This window comes from Natrix helvetica (assembly GCF_964273705.1).
Source record: "Natrix helvetica genome assembly, chromosome: 1".
NCBI classification, from domain to species: Eukaryota; Metazoa; Chordata; class Lepidosauria; order Squamata; family Natricidae; genus Natrix; species Natrix helvetica.
This window is the reverse complement of record NC_138548.1, coordinates 191,186,082-191,208,829: the sequence shown is the minus strand read 5'-3', so window position 1 is coordinate 191,208,829 and position 22,748 is coordinate 191,186,082. Positions and strand designations below refer to the sequence as shown.

The 22,748-nt window shown below is 40.8% G+C and overlaps 1 protein-coding gene across 1 annotated transcript in view; it reads right to left on the bottom strand.

Annotated features, from left to right (window-relative positions):
• The window catches only part of PHC1 (polyhomeotic homolog 1), a 174,020-nt gene that overhangs the window by 132,964 nt on the left and 18,308 nt on the right, over window positions 1-22,748 (bottom strand). The window contains exons 2-4 of the mRNA XM_081936902.1: window positions 18,781-18,939; window positions 13,242-13,352; window positions 11,138-11,215 (exon numbers count right to left, since the gene is read on the bottom strand). Coding sequence (XP_081793028.1) covers window positions 11,138-11,215; window positions 13,242-13,352; window positions 18,781-18,894 — 303 coding nt within the window. The 5' untranslated portion in view covers window positions 18,895-18,939. The remainder of the gene's footprint in view (window positions 1-11,137; window positions 11,216-13,241; window positions 13,353-18,780; window positions 18,940-22,748) is intronic.

Below are 22,748 nucleotides of genomic sequence, written 5' to 3'. Positions count from 1 at the left end.
CCTTCTAGAGCGAAGAATCTGCTGGGAAATACACAACAACGAAGGAAAAAGAAACACTCAATGATAGGGGAGATCTCAGGAAAAAAGAAAGGAAGAAATAGAGAGTCCAAGCCAAAAAAAAAAGGGGGATTGATTAAGCAGGACTCAAGCAAATTGCATCTGAACGGGCTGACTGAGGAAGAATTCTGGGGAGTGACTACACCAGGAGGTGTGGCCAAAGGGAAAAAAAGTTCATCAGTCCTAAGGGCAAGGAGACTGAATTAACCCATTGCTTGGACTCTCCAAGCGGTGTACAGGAAAAGGTGCAATATTCTAGGCTCAAAGTGTCCCACTCTAATCAGCTAATTAAGCCATAACACCTGCAAAGGGTTCCTGCGCCTTTAAATGGTCTCTCAGTCTGGTTCAGTAGGAATCACAATCATGGGAAAGACTGCTGACCTGACAGTTGTGCAGAAAACCATCATTGACACCCTCCATAAGGAGGGAAAGCCTCAAAAGGTCATTGCAAAAGAAGTTGGATGTTCCCAAAGTGCTGTATCAAAGCACATTAATAGAAAATTATGTGGAAGGGAAAAGTGTGGAAGAAAAAGGTGCACAAGCAGCAGGGATGACCGCAGCCTGGAGAGGATTGTCAGGAAAAGGCCATTCAAAAGTGATGGGGACTTTCACAAGGAATGGACTGAGGCTGGAGTCAATGCATCAAGGGCCACCACACACAGATGGATCCTGGACATGGGCTTCAAATGTCATATTCCTCTTGTCAAGCCGCTCCTGAACAACAAATGACGTCAAAAGCGTCTTACCTGGGCTAAAGAAAACCAGAAAGACCTGGTCGGTTGCTCAGTGGTCAGAGTATGGAGGAAGAATGGAGAGGCACACACTGCAAGATGCTTGAAGTCCAGTGTAAAGTTTCCACAGTCTGTTTTGATTTGGGGAGCCATGTCATCTGCTGGTGTTGGTCCACTGTGCTTCATTAAGTCCAGGGTCAACACAGCCGTCTACCAGGAGATTTTGGAGCACTTCATGCTTCCTTCTGCAGACGAGCTTTATGGGGATGTTGACGTCATTTTCCAGCACCTGCCCACACTGCCAAAAGCACCAAAACCTGGTTCAATGACCATGGGATTACTGTGCTTGATTGGCCAGCAACCTCGCCTGACCTGAACCCCATAGGGCATTGCCAAGAGAAAGATGAGAGATATGAGACCGAACAATGCAAAAGAGTTGAAGGCCACTATTGAAGCATCCTGGTCTTCCATAACACCTCAGCAGTGCCACAGGCTGATAGTTTCCATGCAACGCTGCATTGAGGCAATAATTGCTGCAAAAGGGGCCCAAACCAAGTACTGAGTACATATGCATGCTTATACTTTTCAGAGGTCTGATATTGTTCTCTGTACAATCCTTGTTTTATTGATTGCATGTAATATTCTAATTTTCTGAGATTGTGGATTTGGGATTTTCATGAGCTATAAGCCATCATAAACAACTATGACAAATCACAGCTTGAACTATCTTGCTTGCATGTAATGAGTTTATCTCATATATTAGTTTCACTAATAGAAGGAGGCATGAGGTGACATTAGATGCAACCGCTCAAGAGGCAAATTTGGCTGCTGCATTATGGGTAGCTTCAGAAGAGTATTCAACTGCTGCAATCAGTTTATTTACGTCTTGATGCAAGCACATATCCTCTGGCGCTATTCTTGCTTGCAGTTGTCTAAGCCATCCAAGGGAAGTTCTATTAAAAATGATGCTGCCAGGGGGGAGGTTGTGTTACGGACGTCGCGGGCAGGCTTTTTTTGAGCTTGTCGACCTAATAGCCTGTAGAGGTGTTTTTTAAAGATCGTAAACGCCTTGGACACTCCGAAATCCTCAGGAATTTAGGAGAGAGCAAGCGCTGGTGGGTAGAGCCACTTGTGAAGCCCCCCAGAAGGATTTATAGCCTCTGGGGTGTGGGCAAGGAGAGCCCCCCTTTGCAGATGCTTTGGGCTCCGGTCTATTGGGATCCTCCGCTAACGTTTTAGCGGGGCAAGACGCCGTGAACAGCCTTTAACTCCGAGCAACCCAAGAAGGTAACAATTGCAAGTATCTTAAGATTTAAGTTTGGAAAACTTTGTTAATGAACGGTATTGCTGAATTTGAAAGGCACGGGCTTAGAACAAAGGATTCAGAACAAAGGCTTCAAAATGGCGTTAATTTACAGCTGAAAGCCTAAAGAAAACAAAAGTTAACTGATTGCCGACAGTTGCAGGCAAAAGGACTAAACGTGGAACGGCTGAAATAACCATTAATTACAGCTGAAAGCCTAAAGAAAACGAAAGTTAACTGATTGCTGCCAGTTGCAGGTAAAAGGACTAAAGGTGGAACGGCTGAAATAATTATTAACAACTCTAAAAATGGCAACTGAACAAGGGGCGGCTCCCCCAGGCGCCACAATAAATCTCCAGGATTTGAAGGACTTTATAGGTAAAGAGATCAAAGAGGTTAAACAAATGGTCCAGGACACTATAAAAAGGTATGACCAACTTGATAAAAACATGCAAGCTATAGCTACGGGGCTGTCAGAAGTTGTTTTTAAGGTGGATAGTAAGGTGGAACAACTGGTTGTGGATTTGGAAACCAAAACGAAAGAAACGGATGTGAAATTTGTGGAAATGGAGGGGAATATGCAAAGGATGGATAATGAGATTATTATGATACAATTTATATCTATGGAGTACGCTATCAGACTGAGGGGTTTAAGAGAAAACCCTAGAAAGGACTTAAGAAAAGTTTGCGCTGATGCTCTGGCTACGTTATTAAAAGTGGATGACCCCCGTGAGATTTCGGCCAAAATTGATAAAATTTACAGAGTAAATTCACGTATAGCATTACAAAGGCAATTACCAAGAGATGTTGTGATATACTTTACTGAGAGAAATTTTAGAAATGATATTTTGCAGAAGTCTTTTTACTCTTCTCTTCAAATAGACGGGAACATGATTGGTGCTTTCAAGGAGCTACCACCAGCGATGTTAAAGTTTAGAAGGGATTTTGGATTTTTGGTAGAGGAGCTGAGGAAAAGGGAGATACAGTATAGGTGGGATGCTCCAATGGGCGTTCTATTTAGATATGAAGGGGTGAGACACCGTTTGAATACCATAGATAAAGCAAGAGACTTTTATTATGGAATTCTGAAGGCAAGTGCAACGCCCCCACGTACATCTACACCAACACCAGCAGATTTGGATGTCTTAGAACAGAGGCTGTTTGAGAAAGAGGCAGAAGAACAAATAAAGCAGACGCAAAAAGAGAAGGAAGCCCGGGGGGCTGTAGGTGGATCACAAGTGGACCCTTCTGGATTTTTTTCAAGTTCTTTCTTGGAGGATCCGTCCAAGACCCTCATTGAAATGCCATTACTTACGCCTGTGGAACAACATGTTACTAGATCTACGACTAGACAAATGCAAGAATCTCAGAAACAGGCGAAGTCCCAAGTACAATGTGCCAAGAAGGAAGGTAAGAAGCAAATTGGAGCCATGGGAGGGGCAGGGCCGAAGATTAGTCTTGTGGAGAGAGATCTTCAGCAAATGCTTTCAACGCTCCAGATTAGGCCAAAAGATGTTTAAGTTATTATCTTGGAATGTGAACGGATTGAATTCTCCACAAAAAAGGAAAAAAATATTTTATTATTTGAAGCAATTTAATAATGATGTTGTTTGTCTTCAAGAGACTCATATTAGGTTGCAAGACCAGAAGTATTTAGCGAATTCAAAATTGGGAACATTTTATGCTGCCTCTAATTTGGTAAAGAAAAATGGAGTGGTGATATATACAAATAAAAGATTCGCAACTAAAGTTATAGAAGCGGATTATAGTGGTAGATATGTAGCAATTGAACTTGATACAGATTCTGGTCCTATTTTGGTGGTAGGAATATATGCAACTAATCAACAACAAGAAAGCTTTTACAAGATGCTTCATCTAAAAATTTTGGATTGGAATTTTAAGAGTATTTTAATTATGGGAGATTGGAATGGAGTGATTTCTCCAAGGATAGATAAGAGAACAATGACTAAATGTACTACTAAATTACCAAAGGTTTTTTTTGACTTACAAGACGATTTGAAATTAAAAGATGTTTGGAGGATTCAACATCCAAATGAGTTGGACTTTTCTTTTTACTCAGATAGACATAAATCCTTTTCAAGGATTGATTTTTTTTTTGTTAACACCGGATTTACTTCCTAAAGCTAAGAAAACCAAGATACTCTCCAGGACACTAACCGACCATAGCCCAGTATGGTTAGAAATGGAGTTAGGGAAGAGGCCAAGAAGGTCTTGGAGAGTAAATTTATTCAGATATGAAAAAAATGTTGATGAACTTAAAAAACATATGAAGGATTTTTTTAGTTTTAATATGAATAAGGGTACCCCCATCAAGACAGTTTGGGATGCAAGTAAAGCTTATATGCGCGGGGTCCTGATACATATGAATTTTAAACATAAACAAAACAGACAGAAAAGGAGAATGGAACTGGAAGATGAAATAAAAAAGAAGGAACAGCTACTCATAGTAACACCAAAAGATGCGGCACTCCAGATGGCGATAAAGCTGTTGAAAGATCAATTTCAAATGCTTATATCAGAACAAACAGCAACCAACTTACAATTTGCCAAACATAACACCTTTGCTAATGCTAAGAAACCTGGTAGGTGGTTGGCTTATACCTTGAGAAAGAACATGAATGATAGAATTATTGATAGAATCGAATATGGAGGGAAAACGGTGTATCAACAAGACCTGATTAAAAAATCATTTGTGGACTATTATGCTAAGTTATATGTACAGGACAATATACAGAACAAGTCAGTAGATGACTTTTTGGAAGGAAAAAGGGTTACTAAAATATCTGTGCTTCAAAAGGCAAATTTGGAACGTCTGATAACTGCTGATGAGATTATTTTAGCTATAAACCAACTCAAACTAGCCAAGGCTCCAGGAACTGATGGTTTGACTGCAATGTACTATAAAACTTTATAATTGGAAATGATTGAATATCTTACAGAATTATTTTGCAACATACAGCAAGGAGGTAAAATACCTTCCTCATGGAAAGCGGCTTTTATATCATTGATACCCAAAGACAAAGATGGCCCTAAGAAACCAGAGGATTACAGACCGATATCTCTTCTGAATACAGATTATAAAATATTTGCTAAAGTACTAGCCAACTGATTGATGCCAGTTATCCAAGAGGTTATTCATCATGATCAAGCAGGATTTATTGAAGGCAGACACATGAAGGAGAATGTAAGGCAACTCATAGACTTAATTGACTATCTTGATAAGAATAAGCAGATCTCTGCAGTGCTGGTTTTCTTGGATGCGGAGAAGGTCTTCGATCGAGTGAACTGGAATTTTCTAACCAAGACTTTGGAAAATATGGATATGGGACCACGATTTCGGCAGGCGATTGGAGCAATTTATCAGCAACAAAATGCACAACTTATTATTAATGGAAATCTGTTAACAACCTTCGAGATACAAAAAGGTACAAGACAAGGTTGCCCATTATCTCCATTGTTATTTATTCTAACTTTGGAAGTCTTGTTGAATACAATTCGGGACTCAAATTCCTTAAATGGCATAGCTATTAGGCAAAAGGAATACAGAACTAGAGCATTTGCCGACGATCTAGTTATTACCCTTTCACATCTTCTGAATTCAATAATCCAGATGAAAAATATTATAGCAGAATTTGGCATGGTGTCTGGGTTTAGACTAAATCAAAATAAAACGAAAATGATGGTTAAAAACATGACAGAGACTCAAAGAAAGAGACTTGCAAGCTTGGCAGGTTTCAAAATAGTTTCCAAGGTCAAATATTTAGGAATACAAATTGCAGAATCAAATACAAAACTTTTCCTAAATAATTATGATGTGTTGTGGCAAAAGATACAGAAAGACCTTGAAGTATGGGAAAAGTTACAACTATCTTTGCTTGGAAGGATTTCAGCAATCAAAATGAACATTCTACCTAGATTCATTTTTTTATTTCAGATGATACCGGTGCTTAAATCAGATAAAATTTTGTTAGAATGGCAAGCAACATTAAATAAATTTGTTTGGAAGGAGAAAAAACCGAGAGTAAAGATGAAGATTATGCAAGATACTCGTGAAAGAGGTGACCTCAGACTCCCAAGTCTCTGATTGTATTATGAAGCTGCGGTATTGACGCATGTAGCAGATTGGTTTGGGAAAACAAAAACGGATCTGTTGAATATAGAAGGTCATGATCTTGTTCTGGGATGGCATGCATATCTTTTTTATGAAGATAGGGTGGATAAAGTGTTTAACAATCATGTTCTCCGAAGTGCCTTGATGAGAATATGGAAGAAGCACCGGCCTAATTGGGATTACAAAATACCGCTTTGGTTGGATCTTGCAGACACAATGTGGATTATGAATACTAAGTCACTCGGGGGTTGTTTATATAAAGACGTGCTTATTGCCGATGGGGACGAATGGCAGTTGAAAACTTTGGAACAACTGTTGGAAGAAGGAATTACTTTAAATTGGTTACATTATATACAGCTACAGAAGAGATGGGAAGAAGATCGTCGGCTTTATGGATAAAGAAGTGGAACTGATCAAGCAGATAAAAGAGACTGGCCCAAAACAGATTAAAAGAATATATAATGTATTGTTAGAAAGAGACTCAGAAAGTGAACTGGTTAAGGATTGTATGATTAAATGGGCTCAGAATTTTGATGAACCGGTTATGTTGGATACGTGGGAAAAAATATGGGTTCAGAATGTCAAATTTACACAGTCACAGAATTTAAGGGAGAACTTTTACAAAATGTTTTATAGATGGTATTTAGATCCTAAAAAATTATCATGTATGTACCCAAATGTTCAAAGGTTAAAGCTTTTTGGATAAAAATATGGTGGGTTATGCAAAATGTTTTAAAGAAAAGAATACAATTCACTCCGCAAATGTTTTTACTGGGTATAACTAAGGATTTTACTAAAGGGGAAACAAAACTGGTTTTGTATATGGTCACAGCAGCTAGGTTGTTGATTGCTCAACACTGGAAAAAATATTTTTTACCGACAATCGATCAATGGATTCAGAAAGTGGCGGGGTTTGCCGAAATGGCAAAAATTTCAGCTTTCTTAAAAGGTCAGAAGCAGGAGAAATACACACAGGAATGGGAAAAATGGATTGATTACATACAGAATAAATATCAGACTAGGAACTACTATGTAGCCTTTAGGTAAGAATGTTTAGATTGACAGATGATCAGAGTAAATAATATATGGGATGCTTGAAATTGTTAGAGTGGTGTATAGCGGAAGTCAGGGGGGTGGGTTTGATTGGGAGGTGGGGGAGGGTTAGGGTGGAGGGTGGGAAATATATATGTATAACCAACTTAGAAGATGGGACTAATGAGATATTGTTACTTTAAGAGAAACTTATATTATGATTTATATATGTTTAATCAATTTAGAAGATGGGGTTAACGGACTATTGTTAGTTTAAGAGAAACTTATATTATGAATGTTGGGAGGTGATGGGGTATAGTAGTTGAATGAGAAATCTATTTTAAGACGGGGGAGGGGAGGGGGTATAGTATTTGTATCTGATCTATATTATATGTCGGGGGGATAAAAAGGGGGAAAATTTGTCTGTATAAAACTTTTTTAATTAAAAAAAAAATGATGCTGCCATAGCAGCCCTCAGTGCCCATGCTGCTGTTTGCTGTGTCTTGCACAGCATTAGTTCTGCCTTGCAGTCCTCTGCCTTAAGACCACCTGCCAGTTCTGAGGGAACCAAGGCAGTGGAGACCCGGGCCGCTATAGACGGTTCCATAGTGGGGAATTGTACAATTCCTTCCAACTCAGGGCCCAAGCTATAAAGCTTCCTATCACTATTGCTAGGAGGGTGAACGGCAGCTGGCTGTGCATTGGACCACGTCCAAAAATAATTTCAGGCCTGGAGTTACATCCTGCTCCGAAACCTGCTCAGCAAATAGGCGATCTGCAAGTCTGCAACTGAGGTGCTAGCCTGAGTGCTAGAGCCTCCCATATTAGCCGTGGTCTTTGCTTTATGAAGAAGTGAATTGAATAAGGCTGGGCGAAATAACTCAAAGAACGTGGGTTTTTCTTGAACCGGGTCTCATCCTCAGAAAGCTCCTGATCCCCAACATCTTCCTCCTCCCCGATCACTGAGCCTCCTGCTCTGAAGAGAAGGCAGGGGAGATGGGGATCCAACTGCGATGTAGACAAGGGTCTAGTTAAGGTAAAATGACGAAGGGTCTGCCCCCTACGCTGCAGCTCTACATCCACGCCTTGTGAGATGGCTGTCGCTAACATGTCTTTTATCTCGGGTGGAAGACTGAAGGGTCTCAACCCCACTGCTGTGGGGGTGAATGTTGCCACTGGCACTGAGCGCACAGGAGCAGATATAGCGGCCAGACCAAAGTCAAGCTAGTCCTTGAGGGGATTGGGGTCCCAATTCTACATCCTCGGCAGATAATCCCTGAGGTAAGGGTAAATCAGGAGACCAACCCTGGATTCCTGCCACGTTAATGGAAGACCCAGGTGGAGAAGGGGATGAAAGCCTCTCCTCCATTAGGGCTTGCGGTGATCTGCTAGCGGCTACAGCAGGTGAGGGCTTGGACAGATGCTTTCCCTTCTGCTTATGTCTGGAGGCCCTGTCCGCAGCCGAGGATGAGGTGCCTGCACAAGTACTACTACCGGTAGTTTTGGTAGTGGACCTTCCCGCCCTGGTGCTAACCCCGACGGGGCCTGACTGTGGTAAAGGGGATGACCCAGCCCCAACACTATTAAAAATGGAGCAGTCCACCCTTATTTCAAAGGAGTCAACCTCACAATCGCGATCCTTTCATCATCTCAGAACAGGATCAAAGACGATTTGCAAACAGTTGGCACAAGAGACACGTGACCACACTGCTGCAGACCTCGTGCACAATGGCAGAGTGACGGCGAACCGACCTCCCCAAACGCATGATTGGTGGCCCCTGATACGTCGGTGCTGCCTTTCGGCACGAAAAAATCCAAACCATTACTTTGCAGCCGAAGAAGTGCGAAATTCAAATCCTTGTTCAAAATGGCCGCCCGCCGCTCCTAGCAGCTGCTTTGGCCACTGGAATGGCAGCGGCAGTGGCTCAAAGAATATGCTGGGCAGCTTGACTGCTTTGAACCAACTCCCAACCGCAGCAGATAAAAGGCTCGGGAACGCTACTGGGCTGCACTTGTTGCCAGGGAAAACGCAGGCTTACAAGCTTTTGCCGGAATAAGTCTTATAGCTCCCAGTTACCCTTGAGGTGGAAAAGCGATTAATAACCCCGAACGGCTGTCCGTCGGAACAGAAAGCCACCCAAACTGCTGTAAACAGACCACACACGCTGAAATCAGGAAATTAAACTCTACTTCAAAATAATAATAAAAATACATACAAACACTACAATTATGAGTTAAATTATTGTCTATTAACCTAGAGAAAATATATTTATGTCTCTTCAGGCTGGACTGAGTTAAAAAAACTGAACTCTTCCAGGCAGAGGAAGCGTGGTCAACAATTTCATAATTCAGGCTCTTGACTAATGGACAAAGTTAACCCATGCTTGGATTCTCCAAACAGTGCACAGGAGAAAGATCAAAGTAGGTCCAGCAATTACTCACATACTTGAATTTCATGTCTTTTCTATAGCTTTCAGGAGTCCAGATATATTCTGAAATAATAGTTCCCTACTTTTTATCTCCAGATATTGCTAGATACAATTCTCATCATCTTCATATACCATAGCTAATATACTGTGAGCAATTATTGGTAATGAAACAAAGATCGAAAGCTGAGAATCATGAAGAAAAGTAACAGGTGGTGCACAGCCCATTATTTCTGAGAACTGTAGATTATGGGAGGGAAAAAAAGGAAAAAAAGAAAGAAATCTCCCACAATACCCTCAAAACTTCAATAATTGGAAGACATGCATAATGGCCTTCTTAGTCACAATACCATCATGTAAAACCAAAATCAGTCCAAAACTGCGATAAAGGAAAACCTTTTTTTTTCTGATGACACTAATTTGAACTTCAGTTTCCTCTTCATGTAGGAAAGTATACAATTTTAAAATGTTTTCATTCATTGTGGTATGAAAAGAATAAAACACATAGATATTTTCAAAGACATTATGTAAGGAGTGCTCTACTCTCAGTATGGAAAAAAAGTTAAAGAAAAAATCTATATGAAAATACAAGTCTGACTCTCAATAATGGAAGCACATAGACCCCAATGTAGTAAACCTGGAAAAAAATTGTAACATATAAAGATATCTTGAATGAAGAACTTAAGACTAAACAGGAGCTGCCGAACCAAGGTGTGGCTACCACTTACAAGGAAACCCTGTATAAAATGTTTACAGGTGGCATTTGCCACCAGCAAGGCTAGCAAAGATGTTTAAAAACATGTCCGCCAAATGTTGGAAATGCAATCTATACTACCATATGTGCTGGACATGTTCAAAATTTGGGATGACACATGGTTAGAGAAGTAACATATAGATTTAAAGCCAGAAATATTTTTGCTAGGTATACTACCAGAAAAATATGATAAAGGGAACATGTATTTAATATTACATGACTTGACAGCAGCAAGAATTGCATTTGCACAATACTGGAAAAATGAGAAAACACCTGCAGAAGAAAATATAATGAAAAAAATACTAGACTGTACTGAAATGGATGGGTTGACATTAAAGATAAAGGATAAAGAAGAAATAGAATACTTTTTAACATGGGATTTGTTTTATCAATGGTTAGACAATAGAGAAAAAAATTAGAAATTGGAAATTATGATATCAGACCAGATAATACAATGTTTACTAAGCACTTATGTATGTTAAAGAAAATGTATAAATAAAATATATTTAAAAATGTCTTCATTCACACACACTAACAATTATTTCTTCAAAACAGATACTTTTCATTTTTCATTCTAATATTATTCTTCACCCACACAGCAAATGCTTTTTCCAGACTCCAAAATGCCAGACTTAGGTATGAAAATATCCACTCATAATCAAGAAAGTATCCAAACAAACAATCATGAATCACTCTACTTACTGAAGCCTGTGTGGTGGTGGTCTGCTGAGGGGAGCTTGTGTTTGGAGAGCCTGCCTGTCTGCTGGCTGCAATTGTGGCCTACAAGAAATATTTTTTAAAAAATTAGAATTAAGATACCATATATTATTAAGTACTCCTTTAGAAAAAGGAAAAAATTGAGACATTAAACATTTCATTAGTATATATTCTTTCTGCAAGGGTAAACTATGATAGAGACCTCAATTGTTTTAACAGACTATTTTTTTATTTGACCCTTATGTTGTTCTCAATTACTCTGATAAATTTTTGAGGCTTTTTCAGTCATAGAAATGGCAAAAATGTATACCATGTGAGCAATCAGTAAGAACAATCAAAAGCTCCCTTCTCTACTCTCCAAAAGGCCTAAAGCTCAGCAGACAGAAATAAGGATGGATAAACTTCATATTTAATGGTACAGTATGACTGCAGCCTACAACTGTCATGTGAATAATTACTTATCTCATATCATTAGATATATGAATGGCTATATTTTGCATCAGCTCATAACCATTTGAAAAATGGCCGCAAGTACAGCACAGTACCCCAGACACTGTACCATTAACTCATAAAAATGAAAAGCAGGTTAACTTTTTCTAAGTAAGCCCCTAATTATTATTATTGACTGTTGCTACTTAGCAGTAAATCTATGGAAAGCTAAGCTGTATACACATTCTTTAAAAAGCCACTGTCTCTAAAACAGCAATTCCCTAATCAGAATATTTTCCTTTATTTCAACTCAACCTCAATTTGTTTGCTCTCAGCAGTGCTCATTGTCAAAAACCAATTGCCAACTAACTCCAAGCATAAGCCTGGGCAAGTCCCTCCAGCACAGCAGCACCAGGCAATGGTGTGTGCGTGCACGGCCGGCGCATGGAACAGGGCGGCTACGCATTCAAGAAGCGGAATGGCTCTGGTAATTTTCGCTGCAAGAAGCCTGTGCAGTCGCTGTCTCTTTTTTGTTGCAAAAAGGATCCAGCCGCAGCACAAAAAAGAGGCAGCGGCTGGAAGCATCTCCCAACAATGGGGGCCCGAGATGCAGGCTGGTGGGGAGGCTAGTGGCGATGGCTCAGACCTGGCTTGCCTTCCCTGGCAGCCAGCCACGGGAAGAAGGTAAGGACGTGTCACATGACAAAGGGAGAGCGGCAGCAGGTGGCCAGCAGTTCCCGGGCAAGGCCGAAGCTGGGGAATGGTGCATTCCCCGACCTGGTCGAGGTGGACAGCAGCTCCGAAGCCTTGGGGAATGGCACATCCTTAGGCCCCGGGCCCCAACCCAAGGCAAAGGGCATGCTATGCTTACCTTTGGTCAGCTAAACGGGTTAGGCGACTGGCGAGGTAATTAGCTGGGCCAAGTGTGAAGGCAACATATATAGGGAGGGGGCGGGTGGGCAGGCTGAGCGGCCGGAAGGGGCGGGTGGCAAGTGGCTGGAAGGGGCGAGCGAATGGCTGGAAGGGGTGGTTTTTACCAGTTTGGTGAACCACTTCAAATCATCCCTACCAGTTTGACCGAACCAGTCCGAACCAGTTGAATTTCATCCCTGGTTATAAGACAAGCTGCACTCTCATGTGGACAGTGGATAACATGGCTCAAACTCAAAAGAAGCTACAGACACTCAACATATTTAAGAATTTTTATTGTCTACTAAAATGAGCCACTTGGCAGCTGAATGCCCTCTTTCAACTTAAGAATTCAGCTCTTACTAATAGCCACTGCAATTTATATCTTATGCTTCTTTTCCACAAGTTTTCTTCCAGCTTTCTGGACATCTTGCTTTTTATTCCTCAAATTTGGCACTAGTTAGCAACTGGCTGTTGACCAAATTGGTGTTCTTATTCCGGGAAATTTTATTCTTCCAATGTAATATTGATTAAAACTATCTCCAAGTTCCATAGCATTTGTGAAATTAATGTAGAGAGAGAACTGAGTAGCATCTGCTTATTAATATTCTCAAAATCAATTATCCAAATTCAGGCAGATGCTGAAATATATGATGAAAAATATGGAGGCTTGGTGGCACTCAAAGTTCCAGTCCCGGGGTTTCTCTCTTTTCAAACATAATTTTTCAGCTAGCATGTCTTGACTTCTCACCTGCTGGACTGCAGCCAGACTGTGAAGTTGAGCACTGTTGAGCTGTTGTTGAAGCATAAATTGATGAAAGTATTGGGCTGCATTGGGTTGTCGCTGTAGTGCTTGAAGGGCCTGCAATAAAAAAGATATCCAAAGTGGAACATGGAACAACTATAATCTACAATAGTGGTTCCTTTAAATTTTAAAACTGGAAGTAATTCTCAAGAGAGTACTTTGGATATATCCTAGGGATAATAAACAATTTATATTGGCTATACGTTTGTATAAGCACAAAATGCTTGTGGGTTTTTTGTGGATAATGACATTATTTGAATCTAGGAAAAAATGTAACCAGGTCAATCACTTTAACAATCATTGCTCTACAAATTGAATGAAAGGAAATCAAATCCCAATCTCTTATAAACAAATATAGATCACCACATCAAACTGGGAAATCAGAGGTTACTAAGATAATAATTTCAAGATCTTATTTACAATGGAGAATGCAACAAGACCAGAATTTTAACATTTTCAACAGTAGCCCATAAGCAAACCAGAGACTACGTCTGGCCTCACCCCAATTTTCTTTTATCTTCCTCACTATCATTTCCTACAGTAGACTATAATGCAAAGCAAAATACAACTTTTGGCTTATAGTTTGCTTTAAATTTACTAGGAGGTATTTTTTTAAAATCATTCCATCATTATTACTTTATAAGTAACTCATGGTGGCAAACATACCTAATACTCCTTCTTTGATTCCCTCCCCCTCCCCCAACAACAACTTTGTGTGGTGGGTTGGGATGAAAGACAGTGCTCAAAGTCACCTAGCTGGCTTTCATGGCCAAAGAGGGACTAAATCTCAGAATTACTGGTTTCTAGCCTGGTGCCTTAACCTCTAGATCAGTGATGGTGAACCTATGGCACGCATGCCACAGGTGGCATGCGGAGCCATTTGTCAGGGCACGCGAGGCGCTGCCCTGTTAGCTGGCCAGCGCACATGTGCGTGCTGCCCAACTGAGTTCACCATTTTTAAAAGCCATTTTCCCCAGGTTCCAGAGGCTTTATAGGAGCCTGGGAAGGGCGAAAAGAGCCTCCCCCACCCCACCCTCGGAGGCCCTCCAGAGGCTTCAGGGACTGTCCGGAGGCTTCCCTGAAGCCTTCGGAATGCTTAAAACGACCCTCTGAGCAAACCGGAAGTGACTTCCGGTTTGCTCGGAGGGTCGTTTTGAGTGCTAATTTGAGGTAAGAAGCAGTATTACTATCTTTTAGAAAATGTTAAGTTATCCCAGAGTTCTTCCGAGACTGTCCCTTCCTTTATGAAGTTGAGTTCACCGTTTTTAAAAGCCATTTTTCGCCCTCCCCAGGCTCCAGAGGCTTTATAGGAGCCTGGGGAGGGTGAAAAGAGCCTCCCCCCCCCCCCGGAGGCCCTCCGGAGGCTTCAGGAACCGTCCGGAGGCTTCCCTGACGCCTTGGGAACGCTTAAAACGACCCTCTGAGCAAACTGGAAGTCACTTCCGGTTTGCCCGGAGGGTCGTTTTGAGCGCTCCGATGGTGTTGGGGAAGCCTCTGGACGGTCCCTGAAGCCTTCGGAATGCTACAAACGACCCTCCGAGCAAACCAGAAGTCACTTCCGGTTTGCTCGGAGGGTCGTTTTGAGCGCTTCAAAGGCGCAAGGGAAGCCTCCGGATGGACACTGAAGTCACTTCCGGTTTGCTCGGAGGGTCGTTTTAAGCGTTCCCAAGCCTTCAGGGAAGCCTCCGGACGATCCCTGAAGCCTCCGGAGGGCCTCCGGGGGGAGCGGGGGAGGCTCTTTTCGCCCTCCCCAGGCTCCTATAAAGCCTCTGGAGCCTGGGGAGGGCGAAAAAAGCATGTAAAAATGGGGGGTTGCGGCTGTTGTGCGCGCATGCGCACTGGGAGGGTCGTGCATTGCATTATGGGTGCGGCACGCCTGCACACGACCCCCCTGCACTCCCCCCACTTGTGGCACGCGAGCCAAAAAAGGTTCACCATCGCTGCTCTAGATCAAATTATTTTAAGGTAAGAAGCAGTATTACTATCTTTTAGAAAATGTTAAGTTATCCCAGAGTTCTTCATCTTTCACAGCGAGATTGTCCCTTCCTTTATGAAGGAAAAGGTGTCTATTGTTTCAAAGAAATAATCAATTCTTATTTGCTATATTTAGTATACACTAAGCCTATCTTCCAGAATTATACTGCTTTGCAGAAATTTTGGAGCAAACTCTTTTTTTATATATATTATATTTATACATTTTTCTTTAGTAAACATAAAAACTCAATATCTACCTATTGATATCTACATATTGATCTGGCCCGTGGGGTGCTGAGATCTGGCCCATGGCGTCGTTATGGAAACAGTGAAGGACCAGCCCGTGGCACCTCTGCCAGCAAAAACGGGCTGCTGATCTTTGTTTTCGGCTGGGACAGCCTCCTGCAACCCTCTGCCAGTAAAAACAGAGATTGGGAGGGTCACACACATCCCAGCTGAAAATGGAGTTCAGCAGCCCATTTTTGCTGGCAGAGTGGCCGGGAAACCACAGGTGCCTTCGACACAAGTAATGTCAAGCTGGCGATGCCCACCTCGGCCCCCTAAGGTCAAACACAACCCTGATGCAACCCTCAATGAAATCAAGTTTGACAGCCCAGGTATAGTTAACCATTCTCTTAAACTTTTGAGTTTCTAACTTCTGTTTCTGTTAACTAACCATTAGTAAAACGAGTCCCATGTTAAAAAAATATTCTGTTTCTTCCTTTTCCTTTATTTTGAATGTTAATCTATCCATCTCTGTGCATTCTAATATTTTTTTATTACACGTTCATCTGTAGGGATCTCTTCATTTTTCCACTGTTGTGCAAAAACAATTCTCACTGCTGTTATTAACATGTGTAAAATTAAATATGTATTCGATATGTTGCTTTACCATTTTTCTAACCATTTATGTATTTTTGTCCAATATTTTTTTGCCTTTGGACATGTCCATCATATATGATAGTACAAGCTCAGTATCTGATTACATTTCCAACATTTGGCTTGTTTTTAAACATCTTTGCCATTCTTGCTGGTGGTAAATGCCACCCATAAAACATTTTATATAAATTTTCTTTATAGGCAGTTGATATTGTTAATTTTTAATTTCTATCCCACAGTTTCTGCCATTTATGTAGCTCTATAGTATATCCAAAGTTTTTGGATCACACTATCATTGTTTCTTTCACCTGTTGTTCTTCTATTTTGATGCTCAATAGATAACTGTTCTGACCCCGCTCTCCACATCTCTGAATAAACCAGAACACAGGCTTGGCTGTTTGCCACTGTTTAATTAGTGAGATAACAAATCCTTTGGCTGAGGACAACTCACGTTCAATAGGGCAACCCAGATAATTCAACTGAAACACCGCAGATAGTCCCAACGAGCAGACACGGCTAGAATACATAGATTTTCTTAACTACTAATTCCAACGGTTGTTTCCTGCAAATGTACCCTCCCAACACCTCACCTATAATCTCTCTTGGGAGGGGCCAATCCACAACCACCTGTGCTTAATGATCTTCTGTGAGTCTGCCTACGTAGTTGCTGCTTTCGTTTCTCAGCCTTTCTCAATCTAGCATCGGGGACAAACTGCCTTTTATCCTCCCCACTGCTCCATGCCTCAGGCGCCTCCTGGTGGCCGGCCAGTCCCTCTGGTCCCTACTCTGAGTCTGAACCCTGCACAGGGTCCTCCACATCGTCCAGGACAGACTCATATGGTTCCTCGCTATCCAAGTCCATCAGCAGCTCAACCGGATCCTGCTGGGTCACAACAGATAACTATACTTTTTTATTAGTTTTTCATCTGTCCCTAGTTGTATCTGATCTAATGCTGTTGGTTCTTTATAGAAACCATATATTTTTACATCTTTCTCACACCTTGATTGTATTTGCACATGCAGCCACCGTGCTAAATCAATCCCTTGATTTTTCAAATCTTGCTTAGTTTTAAGTTTCCCTGTTTCATTCAAAATGTCTATATATCATGTAATTTTTCCAGGTTAAAAGGCATTCAGATGTATCAGTGCCTCCATAGTGGAGAGCCAGACTGATATTTTCATGTAATGTTTTTCTTTTATTTTTCCCCCCATACTAACAGCAAAGCATTTCTGACATAATGTCTTTGGAAATATCTATATATTTTCTTTTTCCCATACCATAGAAAGGTGAACCACCCCAATTGAAGATCATGTCCCTCCAAGGTTAATAATATTTTAAGCCTCAAATTTATCCATTCTTTCATCCATGTAAGTACAGAAGCCTGGTAATATAGCTCCCACTATGGCAACCAAAAAATTCTTTGTTTTTAGAGCCTTGTAACATTTTCAATCTTATTCTTGCTCTTTCCCCTTGCCAGATATATTTTAACATTGTTTTATTTAGTTCCTCAAATAATTTTTTTCTAACTTTATCGGAATTGTTTGGAACAAAAATAATAATCTCGGCAAGATATTCATTTTTATTGTAGCTATTCTTCCTACCATCAATAATTGCAAATTTTTCCTCTTCTACAGATCTAGTTTAATTTGTTGCATTAGCTAACTATAATTATCTTCTTTAATAGTTGCCCATCTTGCTGTTAATTGAATTCCTAAGTATTTTAACTATCTGAATATCTCTCTTCTTCATAAATTCTTTTTCTGTTTATCGGTAAGATTTTTGACTAGTATCTTGGTTTTCTCTTTATTTATTTTCAATCCTGGAACTTCACCATATTCTTCTATTTTTTTATTAATTTGGTTCCAGTTTCTTGTGGTTCTTCTAGAATAAATACCAGGTCATCTGCAAACGCCTGTAGTTTATATTTTTCTTTTTTTATTTCCATGCCTTTTATTACTGAATCTTGTATAATGTTTTATTTAACACTTCCAGTATTGATATAAATAGTAGAAGGGATAAAGGGCATCCTTATCTTGTGCCTTTCCTTACATTAAAATTTTCTGTCATGTCCCCATTAACCAGCACCTTTGCAGTTTGTGTAGAATATATTGCCTTAATTATATTAGTAAATTTTTCACCAAAGTCCATATGGAGCAAACTCCTATTGGTCATGGAGCAACATGCAACTCCCATTGTTCTGTGTCTTTTCTTCCATCAATCTCATATTACCTCTGTCCTGGTCAAACAGCATATTGAAGTGATTTAAAAACCAGAGGGCTTTACCATTACCTAGCATTGGCCATTAAGAATAATGCCTCATCTAAGAAGAACAAAAGTAAAAAAGTAGTATTTATTTCAGTTATCCTCAAAGCAAAGGCCGCCAGCTGGAAAGACCATAGATTACTGGAGTAAACGAGGAACTGCTGAGAAAAGGAAGTACTGTTTAATCTAAAACAAAATATTAATCTGAGTTTTTGTTCTATCACACTAGCATGAAGGGAGTTGAAGCCCATTGTCTGATGAATTCCACTTTCTTCAGCCATATTTTTTTCTTGGCTAACCTCCTCAGAATTAAAACAATCATGATATAGGCCACAATTACATTTCTAAAGAATAAAGATTAATCCTCACCTGTACTGCCTGCCGCTCATAGAGTGTCATTTGTGATATCTGTGGGCGAGTGCTTCCACCAGAGCCTGAGCTGCCACTGGCTGAATTTGAATTCTGCTCACTTTCTGTCTCCATTCTGTCAGGTCTCAAGGATCCCTGTCTGAAGTTTTGTTTCAAACCCTAGAAGAAGTAATTAGGATTACCTTGTGTGAAAAAAATACCTACATTACAAAATTATTTGAATATTTTTGTCTGAAATATAAATCTATGTCAAGTATCAAAATCTACCTATGATGGATGGAGTATTATTAATATAGGTCATTATTTAAGTAATCATCCAAAATTATACAATATTTGTTTTACTAAATAACTGTTCCTTCAACAACAAGGCAAAATTTAAAAATAATGAAGTGATGAGAGATAAATGTTAATTTTTAAAGCAAGCATTTGATTTTTCAATTAAGAACCAAAAAGTGGGAATAGGACTATTTAACCATGCAGTCCACTCTATATGAAACTTGTAATGAAACAAATATGAAGTTTTTGAAAATAATTTCTGACTCTAGGGAGTTAAACAATAAAGGTATAGAAGTACATAATTATGGTACCACATTCTTACACAGTACAGCTTGAACCTAGTATAGACAATTGGTAAATCATGGAATTATGTATACACACAGGGAATTTCTTGGCAACATTCCTAATATCCAAAATGTTTTGCAAGCTGAACTAATTAAATGATATACTTGAAAAATGCTATAGATGTTTCAATATTAACTCACCCGAGAAGTCCAAAAATTAACCTCCCTTTTAAAAATATATTTTTTATTTATACTTTTTTCTTTAACTAACATAGGTGCTTAGTGAACAGTGCATTGTCTGGGTCAATTTAAACAACAACAACACATACATAGTAATAATCTTTCAACTTCTAATATTTACGTATACAAAGTAATAATAATATATTATACTGTGTTAGATACATAATAGTATTTTCCCAATTTCCAATTTCTACTTTTATTTAATAAAACAAATACCATATTAAAAAGTTTTATGTATCTATCCATCATCTCTTGCTCTTTTTAGCATTTCGACTTGAATTTTTAACGAATCTCACATGCTCCTCCCTTGTAACTTATGACTCCTTGCATCACTCATATTTAGTCTAAATATTTCATCTGCCTCTACATCTATCTCATGCCTTCCAATTTCTAGGGCACCAGCAACTTCCATCACTTCCTCTCTGTCTCTTCTATATTTTGATATCTTAAAAAGGGAGCTACTTTTTCCATTTCAGGAATTATTACTATCCAAATCTTTCCAAATCTTTATCTGCTTGCGTAAATTGTTGATTTATATCTCCTCTACTTTTTCCTCCATTCCTTCTGATTTCTCTTCTATTCCCTGGGTTCTTTGTTCATATTGTGCATCCGTTTCTTTATCCCCCCAGGTCCGTTCTCGTCTTGCTGTAATTCTTTATCATAACTTCCTGGATAGATTGAAGCTGTTAGGGTTCTAAATACCATGCAGAAATAAATCATTGTCCAAGGCAAAACATCCTTAAAGGTGCAATTTATTCCGCAGGCATGTTAGCAAGGCTATGGAAAATTCCAACTCTGAATTACATCCTGTAAGTTCACCCAGTTGAAAGTTCATGATCTCTCCCCACACCTACAAATCCATCACATGTTCCAATCATCATCTTCCACGCTGGCATGTACACCCATCTTCTTCCGGCCAGGTGTCGATGTGCGGAGACAAAAGATGACCTTGGCTTCTATAAAAGAATGTCAACATACATTCCACAATCCTACTCCTTTCTATTCCCCCCCTCCCAACTACTAAACTAATGAAACAGCATAGAAAATTATTAAAAAGTGTGGCAGGCCAAAGATCCTAAAAAGAATATAATTACAGGCCTGACAGGCGGCCTCTCTTCAAAAACGTTTCCTGCAAAGAGAATAACATAAAAGTTAACATAACAAAATTAACCACCTCTTCTCCACCCAGGGGAACCCCTTGACTTCTCGGGAAACTTCCCATTCAACTGCTTTACTAACTTCTCCACTTTTAGGTTCCCACTGTTCACCCAATTAGCTTCAGACCAAGGGTACCCCTTCCAATGCACTAAGTACTGTAAGCAACCCCTATTCAGCCTGAAATCTACACTTTTTTCCACCTCAGATTGTGTTTCCCCTTCCATCACTAACGGAGGAGATTGAGCTTGGGTGGATGCTCTTCTGTTAGACCCAATTACTGGTTTCAACAAGCTACAATGAAATTCTGGGTCAATTTCCCCTAGACTTCTGGGTAGACTGAGTTGAACTGTAACTGAGTTAACTATCTTCACTATTGGGAATGGACCTAGAAATTTTGGACCCAATTCCTTGCTAAGCATTTCTAATCTTATGTATTTGGTAGATACAAAAACATTGTCCCCCACACGGTAGGGGTTTAGGAGTGAGCGACGTTGATCATCTTGCTTCTGGTAGGCTTCTGCCGCAACTGCTAGAGCCTTCTTCGTATTCTCCCATCCTTTCTTTAGCATGTCCATCCATTCACTCAAAGACATGAAGGAAGGAGGTTCTCTAGGCAACTCAGGCATGGCAACAACTTCCATGCCACTGGTAATCTGGAAACACGCTAATCCTCTGCTGCTGTGGACCGCATCGTTGTACGCCACTTCGGCGAAGGGTAGCAAGTCCGACCAGTTGTCCTCCTGATAGTCCACAAAACACCGGATGTATTGTTCCACCACCGCATTGGCTCCCTCTGCTGCGCCGTTCATGCTGGGATGAATCTCTGAGCTCAGTTCTAGTGTGGACCCAATGGATCTCAGGACCTCTCTCCAGAACTTGGCTGTGAACTGGACTCCGCGGTCTGAAATGATCCTCTTGGGTACTCCGTGCAGGTGATAAATGTGTTTCACAAACATTTTCGCTAGTTCGTTTGCGGATGGCAATCCTGAGCAAGCAATGAAGTGTGCCTGCTTAGAAAACAAATCAATAACAGTCCAAATGACTTTTCTGTGCTGGCATCTGGGGCCCTCTCTTTACCACCATGGCGACTGGTACACACATTTGTTCTTCGGCAATTCCCTCCTCCGAGGCCTCCCCCTTGGTAGGACTCTTCGTCACCCAGTGACGTGCGGTGAGGTTTATGACTGGTGAGGCACTGACACAGTGCTGGGTTTTAAATATTTTTAGACTTGTGGACTTCAACTCCCAGAATTCCACAGCCAGGCATGCTCAGTTCCAAATAAAGCGACAGCATTTGTTTTTCTCCTTTGATCCTTCTTTCTTTTTCTTTTTCTTTTTCTTCTCCTTCCCCTCCTTCCTCCCTCTCTCCCTTCCTCCCCCTCTCTCAAACACACACACACACACACACACACACAGAAGTTGGATTGGACTATCTCTCCTACCCCTTCCCTCTCTCACTCACTCTCAAACAAACCCCCCCCCCACACACAAAAGTTGGATTGGATATCTTTTCCAGTGGCTTGAAAGCAGCTCCTCTGCCATCCCCCCCATTCCCCTGCTGCCTTTCCCAAACACCTCCACCATTGCAAATGCAGCCTGCTGTCTGGGTGGGAAATGCCTGGAACACAATAAAGCCCACCCACCACCTCCTGCTGGCAGGCTGGGGTGAGAGGAGAGGCAGAGAAGCCGGAGGGGAGCCAATCCGAGCCTTCCAAAAGAAAGAGGCTGGGTGGAAGTGTGTGTACTACAGCATGGCTCTTTGCCTGGCTTCCTGCCTCCTCCTGTGGTCTCCTCAGTGCTCGCTTGTGCTCTCCCTCCCCAAGTGTAGTTTGATTGCAGGCGGAGCCACGTTGCCTTTTCAAACTTGTAATCAGTGAAGCTGGGCTAGATTTTTATATAGTTTTATCCAGCTGTGTGTGAGAGAGAGAGAAATGAATGGGGGCCTGGGGAGGAAGTCACTACACTTGGGGAGGGAGAGCACCAGTGAGGAGACCACAGGAAGAGGCAGGA